The 22,619-nt window shown below is 41.0% G+C and overlaps 2 protein-coding genes across 2 annotated transcripts; both read right to left on the reverse strand.

Moving 5' to 3' along the window:
• Positions 1 to 783: 783 nt before the first annotated feature.
• Positions 784 to 10,937, reverse strand: LOC310961600 (acetyl-coenzyme A synthetase 2-like, mitochondrial). The gene is made up of 14 exons (XM_083933731.1): positions 10,566 to 10,937; positions 10,273 to 10,369; positions 9,989 to 10,188; positions 9,471 to 9,646; positions 9,089 to 9,241; positions 7,848 to 7,995; positions 7,141 to 7,278; positions 6,568 to 6,660; positions 3,443 to 3,555; positions 1,897 to 2,023; positions 1,655 to 1,782; positions 1,274 to 1,337; positions 1,056 to 1,177; positions 784 to 974 (listed from the first exon to the last, which is right to left on the reverse strand). Exons 1-14 carry the CDS (start codon positions 10,876 to 10,878, stop codon positions 801 to 803), a joined length of 2,046 nt encoding a protein of 681 aa, XP_083789857.1. The 5' UTR covers positions 10,879 to 10,937; the 3' UTR covers positions 784 to 800.
• A 1,491-nt stretch (positions 10,938 to 12,428) lies between these two features.
• On the reverse strand, positions 12,429 to 17,220 carry LOC310961706 (visual system homeobox 2-like; the record flags this gene model as incomplete). The annotated part of the gene is made up of 5 exons (XM_083933916.1): positions 12,429 to 12,772; positions 13,637 to 13,817; positions 15,471 to 15,594; positions 16,167 to 16,257; positions 16,791 to 17,220. 5 exons carry the CDS (start codon positions 17,218 to 17,220, stop codon positions 12,429 to 12,431), a joined length of 1,170 nt encoding a protein of 389 aa, XP_083790042.1.
• Positions 17,221 to 22,619: the final 5,399 nt, after the last annotated feature.

Here is a 22,619-nt window from a genome sequence, read left to right on the forward strand (position 1 = left end):
CAAATGGAGAGTAACGTGCACGCATCACTTTGATATTTCACATTCAAATTAGATCATGTTTTCACAGGGTTCCTACACATTTCCCATTTCAAATTTCCAGACTTTTTCAGAATCAAATTTCAACATCATTTTAAACATCTGAACACCAATTGTTAGACGCTTGTTATGTAAATAAATGGTTTTAAAATCCTACTTTTAACACGTTTGTTAAATTCTGTGTATGTAATGTATGCCATTATGCTGCCAAGTAGTTACAAGACATTTTTACTTACGTATTGTAGCTCATTGAAGTGAATGAACTCCAAACATGTTCAACGCACAGGATTTTATTCAAGCTAAATGCTTAAATTAATTAATTAATAGCTGTGAACCTGCAACACTACAGACAGTAACAGTAGAGATGAACAATTAACCAGGAACTACAGAAGAAAACACAAGGCTTTGCTTCATTGGCTTTAGATTTGGAGTAAACATACTTGTAAATAAATAAAATAATGATAAATAAAAATAAATCGTAAATAAAATGTAGACGACACGTATGGAAAGAATTCAATGAATGAGAATCTGTAACCATGGTAACCCTTCACCATTCTACAGCCAGCTTGTTTATTTTCTTATCATCTGCAGGTCGGCTGTGTTGCGTTCGTAAACTTGTCTTGATTTGTATATATTGATATATTTTATTTTAGAAAGTGAGATAATAGTCTGGAAACAACACTTATCCATACCTGGAAATGACTCAAATTAAATTCCATACTTTCTCGTACTGCGTAGGAACCCCGCTTTCATCAAACACATCATCACAGTTGTCGCTTGCTACACAGCTCACGGTGACCTTGGATGATCTCTTGAACGGCTGCAGGATCATCCAGCGTGCTGAGGTCGCCCAACCCGCTCAAGTCTCGCTCCACCACTTTCCGCAGCACCCGGCGCATTATCTTACCTGAGCGTGTCTTCGGCAGCCGCAGGACCAACTGTGAGGACGACGTGGAGCGATTCAGTACAAGTTAGTCTTCAATGATGTTTGCATTATAAAGTCAGTGAGACAGAATTACCTGGACGAAGTCTGGACAGGCGTACTTGGCGATCTTTTTAGACACCATGTAATTCAGCTGCTGAGACAGGTCCGCCTCTTGAACGTCCACATCCTTTTTTAGCACCACAAAGGCATAAACACCTGACAACACACGGAGGAGTCTTCTCTATGATGGACATTCTTAGGTAACATTGCTAACTTCTTTTTTTTTACACTAAAAACAGGTTTCTTGCTCACCTTGTCCTTTGATGTCATGTGAGTATCCTATGACGGCAGACTCAGCCAGTGCAGAGCATTGATTCTGTCACAGAAGTCACAATCAGGATCGTCTTTACACTTTACAGGGAAACATTTAACTACTAGAAAATATAAATGTCCAAACATTGGACAAAGTACCTTAAAAGGCACTTTTAATAAAAACTGCAGTTACATCAGCTGTGCTCAAACAACCTTTTTCCTTTTGAATATAATTTCAATCACTTTCAAAATCCCCACTTGTCGAACACCTAAAGTTAGTATGATCTTCTGGATGAACATAAACATGTTACCATTATATGTTTATGATTAAGCAATGCACGGAGACATTAAAATAATGTGTTAATCATCGATTAACCTTACCATCGCATCCTCTATCTCTGCCGTGCCAATCCTGTGGCCGCTCACATTGATGACATCATCAAGGCGGCCAGTGATCTGGTAATACCCTTTCTTAGAGCGATAGGCGCCGTCGCCAGTGAAGAAGTAACCTTTGGGCACAGACAGAGATGTATAGTCTTGAGGTGTTGCCTTCACCAAAAACAAAACAAATGAATTGAGATATTCTAAAAAATAGTGTTTATCTGAAACACTTGGTACTGTACCAGGATGAGGCTGACAGTAGGTCTCAATGAATCTCTGGTGGTTGTTATGAATGGTTCGAGCCATTCCCGGCCAAGGCTGAGCTATACACAGAGCTCCAGATGTGTGGTTGGAAGTCAGAACCTTTCCCTGCAAACATGATAAACAGTGATAAATATAGTCACAAGCAGGGCTTGACATTAACACCTGCCAAATGCGGGTGAATTGCAGCTTTGGCGGGTAACACAGTTGCTCCTACTCGCCACTTTGGCTGGTTGGATTTAATTGTAGTCTTCTCAAAAGGTCATCTGAATTAATAAACTGTTGGCAAAGTGATACAGTGACACTACAACTCCCCTGAGCACTTGTGACGGACGACACAAAAAAAAACAGTTACGTTGAGAAACACAGTTAAAACTAAAGAAGTAGATCCAGACGTGATTATCAATGACAAGTGGAAGGCAGGTAGAGAGTCACTAACATATGATTACGTTAGGAAAACAAAGTACTGCGCAGATTGTATTTTCTTAAGGCCGGGATAAACTTTAAATCTGAAACTAAAAGAACAGTAACTCATCTAATATATGGGGGAAGAAAATGTCATGATGGTTGAATGTGTTGAGATGCACCTGTATGTGATTGCTGCTTAGATATCATCCTGTATACAGAGTAATTACTAAGGCTTTCAAAAAGATTTAAATATTTTATGTTTTATGAATTGTATTTATTTGAATTGCATCAGTGTTTATTGTTGTTATAGATAAATGATGTTCATAAATGCTGTATTTAAACAGACAGTATTCATCTTGCCAGGTTTTCAGTAGCGTTATCTCTCTAATTAATCTTCCACATCCCTGCACCGTTTTTCCCGATATGGATAAGAAGCTGTCCTTTTATATAGGGTATTTCTTTCTTAATATACTATATATACACATTTCAGGCTAGTGAGAATGCTGAGTGGCTAGTAACTTTTGAAAACCACTAGCCACTGTGGCTTGTGAGCAAAAAAATTAGTGTCTAGCCCTGGACACAACGCAAGAACCAAGAGTAACAGTAATATTATGAATTACTACAGCAAAAGTAACAACGGAGTAAAAAATCAAAACTTTCATGAATGCAAATGAGGATTTTGATAAGAGCACAAAAATGATCTATAAAAGAATCGTGCTACGTTAAATATTATTCAGTGTTTGGTGAGTGAGACGTGATTGATCGAACATCTAGACAAGACTGAGACAGAATATTCCATTAACAAATGCAGAAAACGAGCACGATTAGAGCCGCAATAAACCCTGTGAACATTGTAGCTCTCAAATATGTTGTGTGTTTTTTGTCGAGGGAGAGAGACGAGCTCAGAGTCGCCACTCCAACTGTCCGCGCAATCTGTGCCGCGGAGTGGGACCGACGGGTGGGAGCAGGCCAGGGTGGGTATCAAAAGTGACACAGCTGGGGACCAGTTTATAATCCTAATCTGACCCTCCTTCCGGGCCGTTCCCAGCCATCCAACATTTTCAGGGACAGGATGGCACACACACACACACGCACACACGCACACATACACATACACACCTCAGTGTCCATGAGCACGGGCTTAATGCCAAAGAAAGGTCTCATAGCCATCCCTGGGACAATCTCTGCGTCGGGGTCTGATGGCCTTGGGGTGATGCAGATGCCACCTGTCTCTGAGAACATGGAGCAAAACAAGTCGGATTATAAAGCTGCTGTCATTCTATTTTTTTTGCCAACAAATCCTATAAAAAGCCCAAAACCTACAATGTGTTTGTGAATTTTTTTCTTTCCTGGCTTTCCTCCTCAGTCTGTGGTCATACATAACTGCAAACCACCATTCTTTAAAGTAGTATTTGTGCTGAAGCAAAGTGGAAAAAGTTAAATTAATGATGAAAGGGTCAGAGGAGAATATAAATGACAGGGCCATCGAACAGTTTGCAAATCCAGGCACTTCTCGTCGCTACAGATGTAGATTGTGGATTACAGCCATACTAAGTAAATTAAATTAAATTAGGTTTGCATGGACCTCAGGGACCCTGGTAATCCGCCCGGTGGTGATGGTGGCAACCGTGCCGGAAACAGCAGAGGGGACCCGTTATAAAGTAGGACACAACAGATGATCCCACAATAGCATTAGCAACTGGCATCCTGTTGACATCCACTGTAACTGTGAGACTTCTGGACTAAAATCCCCCCCAAAAATGACCAACACTTGTCGTTTAAGTTTCTTCCAAAATGAGTGAGGGTGGTCTTAAACATTTTAAACGCAGTAAAGGAATAGTTCACCATTTGAGAAATGCATTCACTGGCTCTCTTGCCACTCATATGCTGTATATGTTTGTTCATTACCAAACTACAGCCAACAGGGGGAAACAGCTAGCCTTGCTCCTAGCTCAAATCGTGTTACCTTTGGATAGAGCCCCTGTTTTCAGTTTCTAGGCTAAGCTAAACTATCAGGCTGCAGCTTCACAATTAGCAGGCGTGAAAGTGGTATCAGTCTTCACATCTAACTCACATCTCTAAGCCAAGCGTATTTCCCAAAATGTATTTATAGTGCCAATTCATAACAAAAGTTATCTCAGGGCACTTTACAGAGTAGGTATAGACCACACTCTATGACTTATTTATGATTTACAAAGACCCAACAATTCCCCCGTAGAGTACGGTGGAGACGAAAACCTTCCCTATTACAGACAGGAACGTCAGACAGACCCAGCTCTGTGGAGGACGGACATCTGTCTTGGCCGGTTGGGGAGGAAGAAAAAAAAGAGAGAAAGACGGACAGATGGACAGAGACAGACACAAATGAATGCCTAAAAGTAAGAATTTAAACATTTAGATTATGGTTTCTTAAAGTGCGGCCCCTGAATGTGACATGAAATACATGCTTTATATTTCAATACTTTCACTAGTTTACATTTAATACACTACTGCGTCAAACAAGCATCTGCCAGGTTAGGAAAGACAGCGTTTTGTCATCAGTGCTAGGGCCGTTAGCTAAAGCTTGCAATTTTGGCGGAGAGCTCTGCAGTTGAATGTGAAAGTGAGATGGTAAATATACTTTGTTTTATGTGTGCATAAACGTGAGCACACAGTCATCAAAACTCTGAGAATCCCTGATTTAGATTCAACATTATATTCTTTTCTTCTGTTTTGCCGTTAGATGCTACACAGCTCTGCCACCTCCTGTCCTCCAGCATCCTCTAGTCCCGTATGATCCACCACACACAGGCCGTATGCCAACAGAAGATCAAAATCTAATTTTCTTTTTAAACAGGCTACTTGCTCCCAGATCAACCAAATGGCATTTATGAATAATGCCACTTAGTCCTAATTGGAAACACTGGTCCAGAAAAATAATACAATATAATCCTTTTACTGAAGTAGGGTATTTGGGTCATATCTGTGTCTGTAGTTATCAAGCTCATGATGCTCTGATATTTAATTATCATTCATTAATTATAGATTTTTGCCATTTGTATGGTAATTAAGGCGGCTTTGCTTAATTTGGTCATCACTCAATCTAATTTGGAGGGACCGAGGATGAAACACTGTCAGTCAGGTCCTGTGTTCATCCGCAAACTCAGCTGATTTCAAACATGTCATTATATCACATCATAAGCTACTTCAGTAGAGGGATAGTAGTTATTTGCAGTGACATCAGAGGTTATCTATAGATGAAGCACAACTTTGTTGTGCCAGTGCAATTACTGTAATTATACTGTCACTGTAACATATTTATATAAAGAGGACAGAAGGGAAGGAGTGGGAGCCTCTCACTGTGCAATTAATAATCTACTCTTACACACCTGGACACTTTATCCACCACTTAAGTGCAATAATTTAATTTTTCTGCTCATTTCTGTCATATACAGTCATACATATTTGATCTTTTACTTTTCCTCTACATTTAACTTATTTTAATTAACTTTCTGTGAATTTTATTTTACCTGTATTTTTACATCTACCTCACATGTATTGGACTAAGCGTTTATTGCTTACTGTTTTTTAATACTTCCTGTACTTATTTACTAAGAGTTTACTGGTTATACTTCACTTTATTTTTTATACCTCCCTTGTGTCTTTTTTTGTAAGCTGCTGGAATCTTAATTTCCTTGCGGGAAAAGAAAAGAGACTCATCAGATAGGGAGGAGTACAGGGAATCACTGTGATCCATTTAGAAGCTACGGTCTTAACTTTTGCATTCTGCGGTCAAAATGTATCCAAACCTCAACTGGCCATTGTGAGCATTTTAACAAACGACACAGACATGACGTAATGCAGACTGTTATTGCACAATATTAAGAAAACAAGGTTGAAGTTGATGCCTCTGCTCCCAAAATCAGATGTTCTACTCTGAGAAGAAAAACATCTGGCCTGATTCTGAAAACCCAGAGGGGCGTGGAAAGGCATGTTATGTAACGCTGATATTGTTGGAGGGACAGCGCAGACTCTGCTCTCCCCTTTAAGACTGACTGACGGGCCGTTTAAGTGCCTGGAGACGTGGCTGTGTAGCGATGAAATGCTACAGAATGAGACAAAAGCAGGTTCACTGCAAGCACAATAAATCTGATGATTTGATATATTTGAATTGATGGGATTAATAACTTGAAATTTGCAAATTAAATGTACTTTTACTTGTCAAATAGCTCATAAATCCCACACTTCAGTGTAGTCCCAGTTACCTGTTTGCCACCAAGTGTCCACAACAGGGCAGCGTCCGTCCCCAACCACTCTGTGGTACCACTCCCACGCTTCAGTGTTGATGGGCTCACCCACTGCACAGAGACAAGGACAACTGCAATCATGTATGTGTGTGTGTGTGTGTGTGTGTGAGATATGTCCTGGCATGCTGGGCTTTGCTAGTTGGCTTGACTTTCAATATACTTTCAGTATGTAACACGTGTGTGCTCAAGGAAAGGAAGCTGCATAGTAACTCCAGAGTATGCAACTTAACACAATGCACTTACGCACGCTGTGACCAGCAGGAAAAGTTTAGCTTAACTTATATAGTCTGTCAAAAAATATAAAAAGTCATGATATAGTACATCAAAAAAGCGTTTAAAAAGTTATAGTATAGTCTGTCAAAAAAGGTATGAAAAAAGTAGGTCTGTCAAAACAGTCATAAAAAATGATAAGTCATAAAAAGTCACAAAACAGTCATAAACAGTATTGGTTCTGTCAAACAATCCCTCCAGTGCATCACGTTAACCGTCGTGTTCGCACCATAGTTTTCCGGAGTATCATTCTTGTCATACCAGAGCCAAGGGTTTTGAGCGTGGAGCGGTCGTACTTGTGCACCCACTGGTCTCCGTACTTTAGCAGCAGGCGGATCGCTGTGGGGGCCCCGTAAAACTGGTTTATTTTAAGTCTCTGAACCATCTCCCAGTACCTTCCTGTGAACAACAAAACAGAAGTTAGCATGTGTTGAGAAGATACTGAAATGAGACGTTTACTACAAAGGACATTTAATCCTGATTCCTGTTCTCGTCCCTGCTGCAGGCACTCGTGTGTATACAGAAGTCCTAATTTTAGTGTGGAAGGTATGGCCAGGTTCACGTTCAACTGTAAACAGTTATTCATAGACAAAGGCAGGGGAAGCACAGCTCTTGACACAGAACAGAAATACTTAGAGGTTGTCTGCCAACACACTTTACAAGGACACATAACACTTTCTATGAACATTATCATAAAAATGGCATTATAACGACACCATTAGAGCTCATTAATTGCCCCTTGGATGAATATATATCAAACTTGAATGACCACTGTGCAACTAGAGGTATTTTGGCCTGAATATAAGAAAATCTTTATTTTCCTTAACTGAAAAAAGCGGATGTGGTTGATTTTAACTGAGCATAGAAACATTTTTACCTTTAAATTCAGTGTTCAGGTGCTGTGCAGAACTTACTTATAGTCAGTGAATCTCACTTTAAATTGGATCAATAAAATGAATCATTCATACCTGGGTCAGGATAAATGGGAGTGCTCTCAAACAGTACAGTGGTTCCTCCGTTGGCCAGAGGCCCGTAGACGCTGTAACTGTGTCCTGTTATCCAACCAATATCTGCCACACAGCCGAAAACATCTCCATCATGGTAATTGAAGACATACTGGTGATGAGAGGAAACACTGATGGGACGTTTGGATGAAAAGACAAAGTACTTTTAAAGAGCCCCTATTGTAAAAAGTGAGATTGATGTTTTTTTTTAATTTTACAGCAGATCGAGGCTTTATAAACACTGTGAAAGTATTAAAACACTCAATCCACAGAGAAATGCGCACAGAAACTGTCTTTTTAAAGAAGCCGTCAACACTTCTGTGCGGCTGTGGTGTCACAGATACACTGTATATTCCGTAGGGTGCACGCTCCCGGGTCCCTCGCCTCTCTTCAGCTCGCCTACACACATGCTGTTCTTCAGTTATACATTCTGCAGCGTCGTTAATGGTCTGGCTGAAGTAGCAAAAAACTGCCAAATTCATCCACACTCCCCGGGGCTCGCGTATGACCTCATCCGCTAACTACGAAGCAAGCCATGCAAGATTCAGTTTATTTTTTGAGGTAATTGGTTCTAGACACACAAGATACAAGTTGCATCCGGAAAATCAGCAGAATATGGGACCTTTAAGAAGACTTAAAGTCTTTGTTTAGAGATTGACACTACTAATACGGCTAAATAACCTGTTAACCTTCACATGTATATTGGAAATATACCTTGAACGCACCACTTTACACACATCATGCTAAAACCTAGCACCATGATGCGATTTAACTAAGAGTTTACTGTTTGCTTTTTTATACGTTCTATATTAATTTAACTAATAGTTTACTTTTTACTGTTTGTTTTTTGCACTTTCTGTATTTATTTAACTAAGAGTTTATTGTTTATCTTATACTGTATTTTTCTTATACCTCCCTTGTGTTTTTGTAAGCTGCTGGAAACTCATTTTCCTTGGGGGATTCATCCCAAAGGATCAATAAAGAGAAGTCTGAGTCTATGAGGCTGAGATTTCCTCTGCAGGTGATTATTATGGATCACATTTTGGACACACATGAGTATGGCTGAGGGTCTGCGGGCTGCTGCAGCGAGTGTAGCAGAGGCACAGCAGGTGTGGACTCTGTGTTTTGATGCAGACTGCATGATAAGAAAGATAATTCTCACTCTACACGTAAAAACGCAGATGCAGATCGTGGTAAATGTTTACCCTGTGTGTGAGTGCGGCGTACAGCAGGTATCCAGCCTGTGTGTGGACGAGTCCTTTGGGCTTCCCTGTGCTGCCCGACGTATAAAGCACGAACAAGACGTCCTCACTGTCCATGGCAGCCGGCTCACACACCACGTCCTCCTTTAGCATCTCCTGCATGACATAAAGGCCTCAAATGATTTTTTCTTGAAAGTCACACTTAGTAAAAGCACAATGGAGTCTAACTGTTTATGATGCTAGAACGAGAAGTAAAATACATGTTGCTTCATAAACATTTTTAAAATCTTTATTTATGCAGAGGAAAGTGACTCAGAGCAGCCGTGGTCCTCTGCTGTTGGCGTTCACATCTTAATCAGCTGTGATTGGTTTTCTGCTCTCTCACCTCCTCCATGGCGACATCCGTGGCTGTCATGGCGACTGGATTTTCTGTTCTCATGGCAACAAACACCTGCTGTACCGTCGGGCAGCTCTGTACGGCCGTATCTACTGTCTTCTTTAGCTCGGTGACCTTCCCCGCTCTGACGCCCTGGTTCACCGTGATGACGGTGCTGGACTGGGCTGAAAATGGGATGAATATGAAAATCTGTTCATTTTATTGTTATTGCCAGTGCTAGGAGTAAAATATCTAATTTAACAAACTGTATTTATGACCTTACTGGGTTGAATTACATCACAAAAACATGGAAATATAAATATCATCCAGATGTTCGGCCTCCTAAGGCTCTTGAGCTGCTAAATGCTCCATTCTGTCCTCCAGCTACAGTTGTTAGCTTGTGTGTTTGGTGCTGTGCCGGACGAGGACAGTGGGTTTATTAGGGTTTATAAGAAACCCTTTGAAATGTCTCCTTTAGAGCGATGAGTCTGATCTGAAACAGTTGAGTTTCTGGGTTGCAGCCTCACCGTCTCTGATCCTCTCTGCCAGGGCCTCGGCACTGAACCCCGCAAACACCACGTTGTGTGCCGCGCCGATACGGGCACAGGCCAGCATGGACACCACAGCCAGGGGGCACGGAGGCATGTAGATGGTGACACAGTCCCCTCTCCTCACGCCACGCCGCCTCAACAGGTTGCCTAGGCGACAGGTCATCTCCAGTAACTGCCTGTCAGAGATATCAATGAGCTTACACCACGAGGCAAAAAAAAAGATGATGACACACATTTACATCAAAATCCAACCAGCTGACCTGTAGGTGACCTTGACCTCTGACCCCGGTTCATCTCTCTCCCAGATCAGGGCCACCCTCTCTGGACAGGTGTGCACGTGACGGTCCAGGCAGTTCACTACACGTGCACATAAAGAAACCACACAACACTTACACACAGTATGGTGCGTTCAAGGTATTCTTTTGGGTCACAGTTCACAGTAAAGAACACAGCATTCAGAGTACTTATATGAACTATTGATCAGTTTATTCTAACAAACAGATACTTCGATAAATAAATCAAACATTTTAATTAAATGTGAGGATAATCTTACCGGACACATTCAGTTTTCCTCCCTCAAACCACTTGATCCTGCCCCGGCTCAGGTCACAGTCCTGGGCCGTGTGGAAAGGACTGATCCAGCTCAGTCTCTGACGCGCCGCAGCGGCCCAGAAGCTCTCGCTGTTGGAGACGGAGAACTCCTGCAGCGCGGAGCGGTCCATCACGCCTTCAAACCCCGCAGCCTCCGGCATAAACGCCGCTACGTTACATCTCCACCGACGCGAAAAATGGAAATAAGAGCTGAAGACGCGACGACTGAAGGAAGCGCCGACATACTTTGAAGTGCTTCCGCAAGACAGCCACATAATGACACTGAGGGTGCTATCCAAAAATTATGGATCTTAGAAAGTAGGTTTTTACGCACTTCTCGGAGTCCCTCCGCTCAACTTTAGTAATGTGGAAAACTTGGATACTCCGAAGAGGAAGGGTAGGAGGAGGAAAAGGCGTTAAAGGGCGGTACAAAACCAAATGTGCCGACACTTTCTCTTTTGCTGCAGCTGGATTTCAGCATCAGTTGCAAAAGAAAAGTTTCGGTTTTTGTGCAACACGTCTGATATCGTATATAAAATGAGGAAATTGTTAATTATGGAAACTTCAAGGTCTGGAAAGGTAATGGTCGCACACAAGATGATAAGTTATCGTGTGCTACAAGATAATAAAGTTGGGGTTCAGGCGCTCTCCCAGGGATGTTGGCCTTTAACAATGCCTCATCTTTAAAAAGGTGACCACACGTTTTTCTGGCAAATTTAAATAACTGCAGTTGTGAAATGGTTGTAGTGTAGTAGAGGTAGAAAGTATCATGCAATGGAAATACTCAGGTACCCCAAAAGTGTACAGTTCTTGAGTGAAAAGTTACTTTCCACCGCTGCAAAAGGTTCAATAACCTTTTAAAATCGATTTAGAAGAAGACAAAAAACTACTCCTTGTCCCATGTTTAAAAATATATCATTCATTTAATTTGACTGCTGGACACAAGATGGGTTTCCAGTGGTTGTGATGTCACAAAGTCCTAAACAGAGATTTCCGGTGAGCTCAGAGAAACTTCCCCCCCTCAGCAGATGACTGTGAAAACAGCCTTGAACTCTGCACGAACATCATCCTGCAGCTCAAACATCCAAGTGAAGACACAAGCAAGCAAAACACATTTTGGAGCCGAGGGGCTTTAAATATCAGTATGTTTTAATTCGGCTACAGGTACATTTATACAGAGACAAACACAGAATAAATGTTAACTGTACATAACAGTACACAGTGCTGACTATTGGACAATATTTTCAGTATGTACATCAAATGTTGCTGCAGCTGAAGGAAGACAAAGATTGAGGCTTGTAATCTTTTCACAGGACTTGACACCTGCTGAAATCACTCCTCGCAGGCAGGTCAGAGGTCACATTCATGTCATTATCTGCACCTCTGGAGCAGCTGGAGCCAATATATTTATTCTCACTGTTGCATAAAAGTAGCTGCCATGTCACGGAACTGTAAAGTTAAACCATTTTAAAGAAAATAAATATATATTTTTTAACGCAGCTCCATATCAGAACATCTGCAGTAAATATTGGGGGAACATTTCTGTGCTCAAGCCTCCTTCAGTCTCCCACAGAAGGCAACATGAAAAGGTGTTGTGTAGTTTGGAGTTTGCTGTACAACTATTTCTTTAAAAGCAGCGAGGAAGAAAAGATCTCACTGGTTGATTACCTGTCAAATAAGCTCAAATAGTTCATCTGTGCTTGTGATATTTGATTTGCAGGTTCGATCAACAGTATGAAGTTCAACTCAACCGATGAAACTTCTACCTCTGGTCCGCAAACTCCACACTCTGCAGGCAGCGGTCAGTGTTTCCTGCGGCTTCCTTTCAGTCGCACTTCTCCACCTCTGCTCTTTCCTGCTCCGTCACTTTGTCCTCAGCCTCCTCTTTGTGCGCTGCGTGGCCGTTTGTCCTGTCGGAAACTGTCCCCAGCACCTTGGCGCTGTGCTCCTGCGCCTTCGCTCGCAGCGCGGCGATACTGTTCTCCCTCAGTTCCTCTTTAGAAATGGGTGCGTTAGCAGTGTCTCTCATCCGTTTCTCCATCTCTTCCTCCATCACTTTGTCCAACGGTTTCTCCTGTGTTTGGGGTTGTGCTTGTGGTGGCGGTGGCGTCAGGCTGCAGGGTTTTCCAGGGGAGGTGTGCGTGGTTTCAACTGACTTCTTGTGCATACCTGAAGAGAGGGGACATTAATTTTAAGACTTAGATAATGCAAGCATCTCAGTGTGCCCTGGTGTAGGATGATAATTGTACATACTGAGGTTTTGACATTGAAATAAAAGTGTGAAGGAGAATGAGGATAGATTAGTGGATAGGCGAGCTCTTAGTCAATTACAGTCGACTAATTGATTTAAACTAGTCAATTGACATGAGGCCTGAGAGGACATTTGCTCTAATCTGTCCTGATTAAGTAGGATTATCACTGCATCGACCTTTTATTGACACGCTGACACTTTTATTGGCTCCTAACAAGAGCCAGGTTTAGCCCCCATTTTCAAATGACAGAAACATTTTGAAATTTCATGTCGACAAGAGCAGGTTTTCTTCTGATGTACATGTGAAAAAGCTCTTTTTGTGACTAAAATATGTTCCAACAGTAACTATGTACACATGCTCCTGCACATGTACGCTGCATCTGCAACAGAAGGAGAGGCTTTGCAAAGTGGATTTTCACAAAACGAGCCTCAATATTTAATATTAAAGTGGAATATCTATGATTCAAGATCATTAAAATGGTCATAAATGAACATAATGGGCTTTGTTCACAGCAGGCATTCTGACTTATTATAGCAGGGAAAGTACATGTGTTACTAATAACATCATAGCTCAGTTTTATTAGTGTATTAGTGTCCCAGTAAGCCATGATAGTGTGACAGTGAGCCAGCATGCACGACACCAGGACCCTCAAACTGAAGCAGCTTAATGAAATTCAGCCAGCATTCATTTTATCATGTACACCTCTTCTTTTCCTTAATGTGACATTTTAAAATGCCCATCTAAAATTCTCCCAGTTAACATGCAAGAAACAAGTGTTTACCTAATAACCACGGAGCATAGGACTCTGTGACGCCCTCCTTGGCTGACTTGAGGATGGACTCGGGCAGTGGGATTGAGTGACGGACCATAGCTCCGTACAGGCCGTACTCTGCCATCACGCTGCTGCGACCCCAACACTTCTCCCTTTTCCTCCACTTGGCCCTGCGGTTCTGAAACCACACCTGGAGAGATGAAGGTCGAATAAAGATTAGAATTATGCAAATGTCTCCCCCGTGTGTCTGCGCCAATAATCCATCAACATTTATCATTTTTGACCGGACCAAAAGTTCACCAGAAGGCTGTTTTCACATTAAGTTTCTCTGAAATCTCAGTTTTTTAGTTTCTAAAATTTACTTTTCAGCAATAAAGTAGGAGACAACGAACAATCAAACATTATTTCATTTTTAAACAGCTGCTTGTCACTGCTGTATCAAAGCAGGAATCTGCTGTTTAATGGACCAGGATCTACGGATATCAGTAAAACAATGACATCTGCTGGAGGCTTGAACAAACAAAAAGGTGTTTAAATAAAGAAGGCAGACTTTAAAAGCTCAATTCAATTAGTATTGACTCAAATTAGAGTGGTTGCTTGTGCACATAATTAAAAACGTCCATTATGGACTCAAAAAGTGAGCAGCCGGTTTGGAATATAAGTGCTGAAATTCTGTGTAATATTTCTATTATTTCCTCATTTAATTAAGATGTAGTCTTCTGTCGTGTGTGTGTGTGTGTGTGTGTGTGTGTGTGTGTGTGTGTGTGTGTGTGCATGTGCGTGTGCAAGTGTGTGTGTGTCCTTTCAGCTCCTCAAGTGCCTAAATTGATTTTCACCAAGCCAGACCTGCAATAGCCTCTGCAAGCTTGTGAATATGAATGAGGAAAACAGGATAAAATGAGCATCCTAAAATGGCCGAGGAGGCAGGATGAGATTGCAGGGAATGGTGTGTGTGTGTGTGTGTGTGTGTGTGTGTGTGTGTGTGTGTGTGTGTCTCAGACCTGGAATTAAAAACGATCAAAGCCTGGCCTGGAAAGCTATTCAGGTAGATCTGATGATAACCTCCATCTCATAAAAAGATGAGCCTCAGATGAGCAATCATGCTTTCTGACAGCAACACTGTGAGCGTGCGTGGCAGTGTGTGTGTGTGTGTGTGTGTGTGTGTGTGTGTGTGTGTGTGTGTGTGTGTGTGTGTGTGTGTGTGTGTGTGTGTGTGTGTGTGTGTGTGTGTGTGTGTGTGTGTGTGTGCTTCCTGAGAGAGGTGACCCCAGGGGCGAAGAGGCTGATTGAAAAATAAGTTAATTTCCAGGGCCGATCGATGGGAGACAGGCGCTCAAATATCACGGGAAATTAAAATGCTCATAGCAGCCAGGCAGAGCCCTCTGCTCAGCCGCTGACCTGTGCTAATTAATTTCTATGTAGTTATCATTTCATTTCTTGACTGCGGCTCGTCTCTCGCAGGGAAAGAGGTGATAAGTTCTCCTCAATTAACTAATTACACCGAGAGGGTGAATTGGCTGCTAATGTGAGAGCCCAAGGTGTGAGGATGATGATGGAGCAGCTGATGGTGCCTCTACCTCAGGATCTCCTTCATCGCTTGGAACCTGACTCTGTGGCATGCACCTGATCGCATGTCATTTTAACTTTGAGATCATATTAAAGAATGATTTCAGGACATATCTGAATTATTGGACTAAATACACTTTCTATTTTTTTTTAATTAATTGGACATTTTTGTGTCTTTGCTGCTATAAAAGAAAATGATTAAAGTATCTTCAGGATACTAAATTTAGGATGAAAACAGCGTTCATGCCCTACAGGTCTGCACACATGAATAACTCACCTGTATTCTGTCCTCTGGTAGCTCAGTCTTCATGGAGAGCATCTCTCGGGCGTACACGTCTGGGTAGTGTGCTTCATTAAAAGCTTTTTCCAGCTCCTCCAGCTGATAGGAAGTGAAAATGGTTCTGCAGAGAAAATATAAAAAATAAATTAAATGAATTCATAATTTAGATTTCTTCAACATTAATATTGTCACATTTTTTGTATACTTTAAAATCAGTCTACATCTGAAATGGAAAAATAAAAAAACAATTGTCTATTGTGTGAATCTGAAATCCAATCAAAAACAGATTTTATTTGAACTAGAAACAGAAATGTCAGGATAATAATATGGTAATTATTCTTTTTTCTTTGTTTAACAAAGGAACAAACATATTCGTTATTATTCCTAACAAAACAAATGTGAAAAATATTACCTTTTTAAAACAGAGCAAAGAAGAAATCACCATGATTTTCTGTGGGCTATTTCTAGGAATTTAGGCAAATTCGATATTACATATTTATTAACCGTATTATGAGCATCACACACACACACATTATTTTTTAATAGGAAATAAATAGTCATTTATGGGGTTTTATCACGGATGAAACGTATTGATATTAGCCTAGTTTATAAAAGGCCTAATATGTGCCACACCTGAACACCATCGCTCTAAATGAAATAATCTAAATGTGTTTTTGTTTGTTTGTTTTTTACCTGTGTCGTCTTTTCTTTCGTTTCTTGCTCTGACTCATGGATGATTTAGAAAACTTCTGATCACTGGAGGAGAGACTCATGTCATCAGAATCTGCAGGAAAACAGCAATTAAGAACAACTATAATAGTAATAATAATAATAATAATAAAAATAATAATAATAGACTAATAACAACAATAATAACACCTAGTCTACATTTTATAATACATGATAGACAACAGTATGCTGGTCTTTGGGGGGGAAAAGTCCGCGTTCTAGCTGTAATAATAATAACAATATGTAATAATAATAATAATAATATAATATATACACACACATCTATATATATATACTTAATAAAGTTTAAAAAATGTTATTGTAGCAAAGCCTCTGCACATTTTTCAACATTTCCCCATTCCTTGTGTCTGAGTCAGATTAACTTTCAGTGTCTCCATCGTCACTTGGTCACAGTGACGCGTACGTTTTGTCTGTGTGTAAAATGTTTTTGTAATGTAATGTATATATATATTATATTATATATTATATTTTATCGTCATTAAACTCGTTTAAAATAAATACACGAGACATCCGAAACGGTGTGTCACGGAGTGAAGAGGCCTTCGGCAGCTGATGTGAGACACTCACCGGAGCTGGCGGAGTGCTGCGCATCCACCCGCGCGTCCATGTGCGCCGCTCTGTGCAGCGGCTGCAGGTGCACATTTTGCGCCTCTGCCAGCACCTCCAGAAAAGCAGGCTGGCTGTAAAAAGAGTGTATTCCCTCTGGTCCCAGCAAACCCATACCGACCCCCAGACCCCCGTGTCCGAGGGCTGACCTGGCGGACAGGACGTGCGCACTGTGCGGCAGAGCCTCCAGCGGCCGCCGCGGCGCCGCCGGCGGCTCCTTGTTGAGGCCGAGCAGCTCTTGGATCCCGAAGCCGGTGCGCCGATGCACCGTGGGGGCCATTTTCCAGACGGGAGGCGGCTGCAGGGATCCCCCGTGGTTCACGCTGGTTTGTGAGGCTGATTTCTGTTTATTCTCAGTGTCTGAGAGCACAACTCCCTCCTTCCCTGTCATGGCGGTGAGATTCCACTTTTTGTCTGTTCAGCCTCTCCAAAAAGAAGAGTCCCTGATGCAATCAGCTCTGCGATGCTCCTTTATCTCTCTGCCCTCTTCTCTCCTGCGCTTTTTATCCAACAGGCAACAGGCGGCAGCCAATCACAAGAGGGGAGAGACTCCACGCTCAAGTTTGCATGAACCCCACGAAGCTTTATTACACTAGATAATGCACTTTCTGGCAATCAAATGTGACAGAAATAGATGCCATGTGTGCCTCACTTACCGATAAATTGCTGATGACGGAACGACAAGTGTTTCATCTCTTCCAGCTGAACACAGAGAAAACCAAGAAAGCCCATGCTTCCGTTTCGTTTAAGCGTCGGTTTGATGTCGTACATTCGTATTTATGTCAGTTCAGCGCCTAAAAGTGAAACACTGGAGCTCATGTGACACATTTTCTTACTGAATTTGAGATGTTTCTGGTCCTGAGGAAGTGAGTTTTCAAAGTTGTGTCTTGTGAAAATGAGTTGCCTACCAACATCACTGTAATAATAATACTAATAATAATACTACTAATAATAAATAAACACAGATTTAGTTAGATTATATTACATTTAACTAAATTAGCTGAAATAAATAAATATTAATCACACATTTGTTTGTAAAGAAGCCGATGCGGCCAAAATGAATGACTTTTTATTTTTATTTTATTTTTTTTTTATTATGGTTCCCAAAAGCCGTTTCCTGCTCATTTGGACAGTGAGCTGTTTGCATGAGGACAAACTGAGGCTGATGAGAAGCGACAGAAACATGAAGACTTAGTGAAAGTAAGAGCATTTAGTTCTGCTGATTTTTATGTAGCTTTATGTTATAACAATAATTAAAAAACAGTAGTCTTTGCATTTGTCATTTCTGCCCTTAAAATTGTTTTTGACACCATTTACTTGAATGAATCTATTATGACACACGACAGTAAAATATGTAATTATATTAATTTAAAAGATGAGTTCAGGTATGATCTTCATAACTCCGCTTTCTCTATTTTAACATTTCCCAATAACGAGGCTAATCCATTAAAAAACAACACACACACACACACACACACACACACACACACACACACACACACAAAAGCCTCACGAGCATCAAACACAGGTCACATCGGGGGGAAAGGATTTTCAGTGGTCCAAATAAAAGAAACACTCATAAATTCACATTATCCAGTTTCTCTATCAGTTAATGAATCAATTCAGCGTGTTATTAGGGGGACTACACACTGATTGATCCGTTACCAGACCCTCTCTCTCTCTCTCTCTCTCTCTCTCTCTCCCCAACGTCCCATATAACTCACACGGTGATTTGCATATTCTAATTAGGTTTACGCACTAAACGTTTTGTCTTTGGTGGCAGTCTGCGCATCTGTTGATAGATTATTAAGCGGTTTTTTTTTTTATTCTCTGGCGGGTCACATGATAGAGAACACACAATAACCCGGTTCAGCGTATTTAGGACACACGGGGGTGGCAATTAAATACGAGACAAACAGAGGAGCGAATGCCAGAGCAATGAAACAACAACAGATTGATTATAATTATGTTTTTTTCCGTCAGTTTGAGGTCTGATATTGAACCCCCCCCCCAAAAAAGCTGCGACGCGCACTGGAAAAGTTACACCAACCTAAAAGGAAGAGCGAAGACATTTCGGGATGTCAGGGGAAATCATCACACCAGTATTTAAAAGCTCATATTCAAACCCACTGAAATGTGAAATGAAGTGACAATACTTTCATTTTCTCCCTGTTTCCACAATCCTCTCCTAATCAGCTGTTCTTCCATTATTGCGCAGTTCCGATCGTTCGGAGATAATGCGCGGCACACTTTTGGACATCTGGACGGATAATTACGCACAGGAGAGTTTATGGAGATGAGTGGACGCGCGCGATGGAAGCGCAGATACAGTCTTATCAATGGCGCATGTGGTGATGAATAAATAAAGGAAGAAATAGGTGGTTCAGACGGGACTGTTTGGCAGCCGCGCGTCAGGCTGTCAGCGGCGGTCAAACCCACAACAGATTTAGTGCTGGTTTGTAATCTGAGATGTGATCAAGAGGTGTGGCTTCACCCGGTCAAGTCAATTATGAGGCTCCATGTTGCTCTGGTGTATCACTGTGCCGCATCTCCCTGCAGGAAAACAACCTACAGAGCTACATTTATCATTAAAAACGAGGTGTTATAATAAAAAAATACTGTTGTTTTAGTTCAAGACCATTTAGTAAATAATGTATCATGTAGTCAGTGTCATTATGTTCCAAAAGTAAATAGATTCAAATGAAAAATATTAATGAAAAAAATGAAAAAAGATTAAATGACGGACTTAAATTACCTTCCACATCTCAGGAGAAGCTATCAGAGAGAGATTTCATTAGAGGTGAATGAAGAGATCAATGCCACACCAACAGCTATGCTAATGAGGTTTCTACATTACACACACACACACACACACACACACACACACACACACACACACACACACACACACACACACATACACACACACACACACACACACACACACACACACACACACACACACACACACACACACACTTTACATCCTACTAAGCACCTTAAATGAAATAACTAATAAGTAAACATGGAAAATACTTTTATTATGATTATTATTTGTTTTGTATTTTACTGTTTATATATGTCTGTATTTTTTTCTGTATTTTGATGCTGTACACGTCAAGGCACTTTGTAAACTGCTGTTTTTAAACGGCGCTATACAAGTAAAGCTAATATTATTAATTTTTACTGAACACCACCACAGCTTCTTAAAACCTTTTCGGCTTAAGGTTCATCTTATAATCATTGCATTAGAAACATCTGTGTGTGCAAAATCTAAAATCTGAAAGGCAAACAGAGTGATCCTCAGATTCAGGGGGAAACTTGCAAACCCTTTTTTTCCTGCAAGTGAATAAACACAATAAAGAAAGAAAACACCAGCTAAAGTCGACACAGGACCTCTGACTTTATGGAGAGAAGTGATCCACGACTCTAATAGTTGGTTTACATTTACTTTCCATCAGATGTAAAATTATCCCGAACATATCACTAATTCAAATTCATCCCCAATAAAGAAAAAAGAAACATATTTGCTGTTTCAGAGCCAGCTCTTTCTGTCTGATCCACCTTTGTCTTTGTTTAAAGGCTCCAGAAATGGCTCTTCTAATCCAGCTAATTGCTGTTTCCCAGAGCTCGGCGTTTCAGAAGAGGAGCTGGGTCACCAAACAGCCGTTGATCAAAACATCCTATTAAGGTGAGGACACAAAAGGCTCTCACAATCCTAACAATGTGCCACTGGTGATTCAACAGTTTGCTCTTTGGGCACAAAGCATTAATTAGGGCAATAACTTCATGCCATTGCCGTTCTATAGTCTCCATTTCTGTATGAGTGCATCTATTTATGCTCTGAAGTTTGTTGGGGACTCCGACTTGCCGAGTGTGCCGCATTCCCCTGTTCCATGTGCAGATGTGTTATTGGCGTAATGAGGGAAATACTTTGGGAGACGTGGGAGAGAGCCCCCCCCCCCCTGAACCCCAAAACTTCCTGACAAAATAATATTCCTCATTGTGGTTACTCCTAACGAGAATTGACATAATGACTTGGGCCCATTTCTTGTCTAATTAGCACACTTCCAGGGTGGACAGGGACTAGCAGTTAGGCAGGAGAAGGGAAATGGACAGGCATGGCAGTAGCAACAAAAAGGGGCCTCTGGTTTCAGCGTAATTAGGTGAGACAATGCCCCTGACTGTTTTGAGCCATGGCAGCGGCTCAGAGCTGGGGCCGAGCAGGCGAGTGGACGCCCCGTGAGCTACGTCTCCCCGAGACCCTAATAAGCCCCTAATTGTCTTTTTTTGATTCACATGAGCAGCACCAGCAGACATGAAGACAGCCTATTCTTGATCTCCTGCAGAGAGCGTTTCCCTCGTCCTGCGGGACGGGAGAGATTTGAGTTGACTCGCTCAGGACCTTCGCTGTTTTGGCCCTCAAACTCCGGACAACTTGCGTTAATGTCTTGTGACAGCGTCCCAAACCTGGGGAGCTGCCAACACACAACACAACTCTAAAACAGAGACGCAGGAGCAGCTACGTTTCTTTATAGACAGCCATGAGGTGCAGCAGCAGTTCGTTATGTTTGTTTTATCAAGAAAATAATGCCAAGAAAATAATCTTACAATCTTGGATCACCCTTGATATCTGTGTGCAATCACTTAAATAATCGATGTAGAAGAAGCTTGAATACACACTAGATGGTGCTCAATACTTAAAAAGGTTTATATTTCAGGAGAATTAAAAGGAAATACTATTGTCCAAGATAAAAATGTACCTCTTCATATTTGTTACCCGTCTCTTTTTTGGTAGAGGTTTATTTTATTAACAAAAAAACACGACTTAAAGGATACTTCACCCTCAAAAAGATCACTTGTATATCAGTTACTCACCCCCTTCAACCTTGAATTCTTGAAGAAAATTTTAGGTTTTTTTCATTTTCTGTTTTTTGGATTCTTCGTTCACCGTGGTGGCGAGAAAATATTTGTTTTCTTCAAGAACGCAAGGTAACACTGGGTGAGTAACTGATAAATAATCATTTTGAGGTCGAAGTATTCCTTTAAAGCAGATGTAGTCTGAGAATGACCGATGTTTTGGCGCCTGACACTGACGTACAGGACATGAACGCGCAGCCGGACCGGCAATCAAAACAAATAACAGAGAAACTCAGATTACATTAGATGATTAAAACAAACACAGAGGGAGAGTGACTTAATTCTTCTTCTTTGCTGCCTCATTAATGTTCTGACTGTCGAGTACAGCCCCTTTAGCATTTGTTTAGTGGAAGGAAATGTACTGTAGTTAACATCATGTAGGTAAACTGCAGAGTTGGGTGATTCATGCGAGCAACAACCTTTTACGTTACACATGAAAATATTGATCAGAGCAGCTTTAAAGCGAGGAGTGGAAGTCTGTCTCCAGATTCTGCAGCTTTAAATTTCAAATCCATGTTTTTGTTTTTAAACTCTTCTGTTTTTAACAAAAAATACATATGCATTAATACTACACTATGATGCATTAAATAATATACAGTTTCATGTTGTCGGTTTACAAAACAACAACAAAGAGGTAAAATAACTTCTTGAATGAGCAAAAAGAATAAAGCATTCAACTTGTTTGTAAACCATTTAAAATAATTTGTTGGTTTTAGGCAGAAATTAACATATTATTATTATGATCATTATGAATATTATAATCAAATTCACTTTCTTTTTTTTCATGTAGCTTAAGAAAACTTGACCCATATGCATCTGGACTCAACAGGCTGCATTTCAACACACACACACACACACACACACACACAC

Source organism: Echiichthys vipera (assembly GCF_963691815.1).
Source record: "Echiichthys vipera genome assembly, chromosome: 19".
In the NCBI taxonomy this organism is placed as follows: Eukaryota; Metazoa; Chordata; class Actinopteri; order Perciformes; family Trachinidae; genus Echiichthys; species Echiichthys vipera.

Coding starts and splice junctions, on each gene's coding strand:
- LOC310961600 (XM_083933731.1), bottom strand. CDS start 10,878: ATGTGGCTGTCTTGCGGAAGCACTTCAAAGTATGTCGGCGCTTCCTTC. Junction 3,556..6,567: donor GGACACTTGGTGGCAAACAG/GTAACTGGGACT, acceptor CCATGTTCTCAG/AGACAGGTGGCATCTGCATC. Junction 1,178..1,273: donor ACATGACATCAAAGGACAAG/GTGAGCAAGAAA, acceptor GTGTGTTGTCAG/GTGTTTATGCCTTTGTGGTG.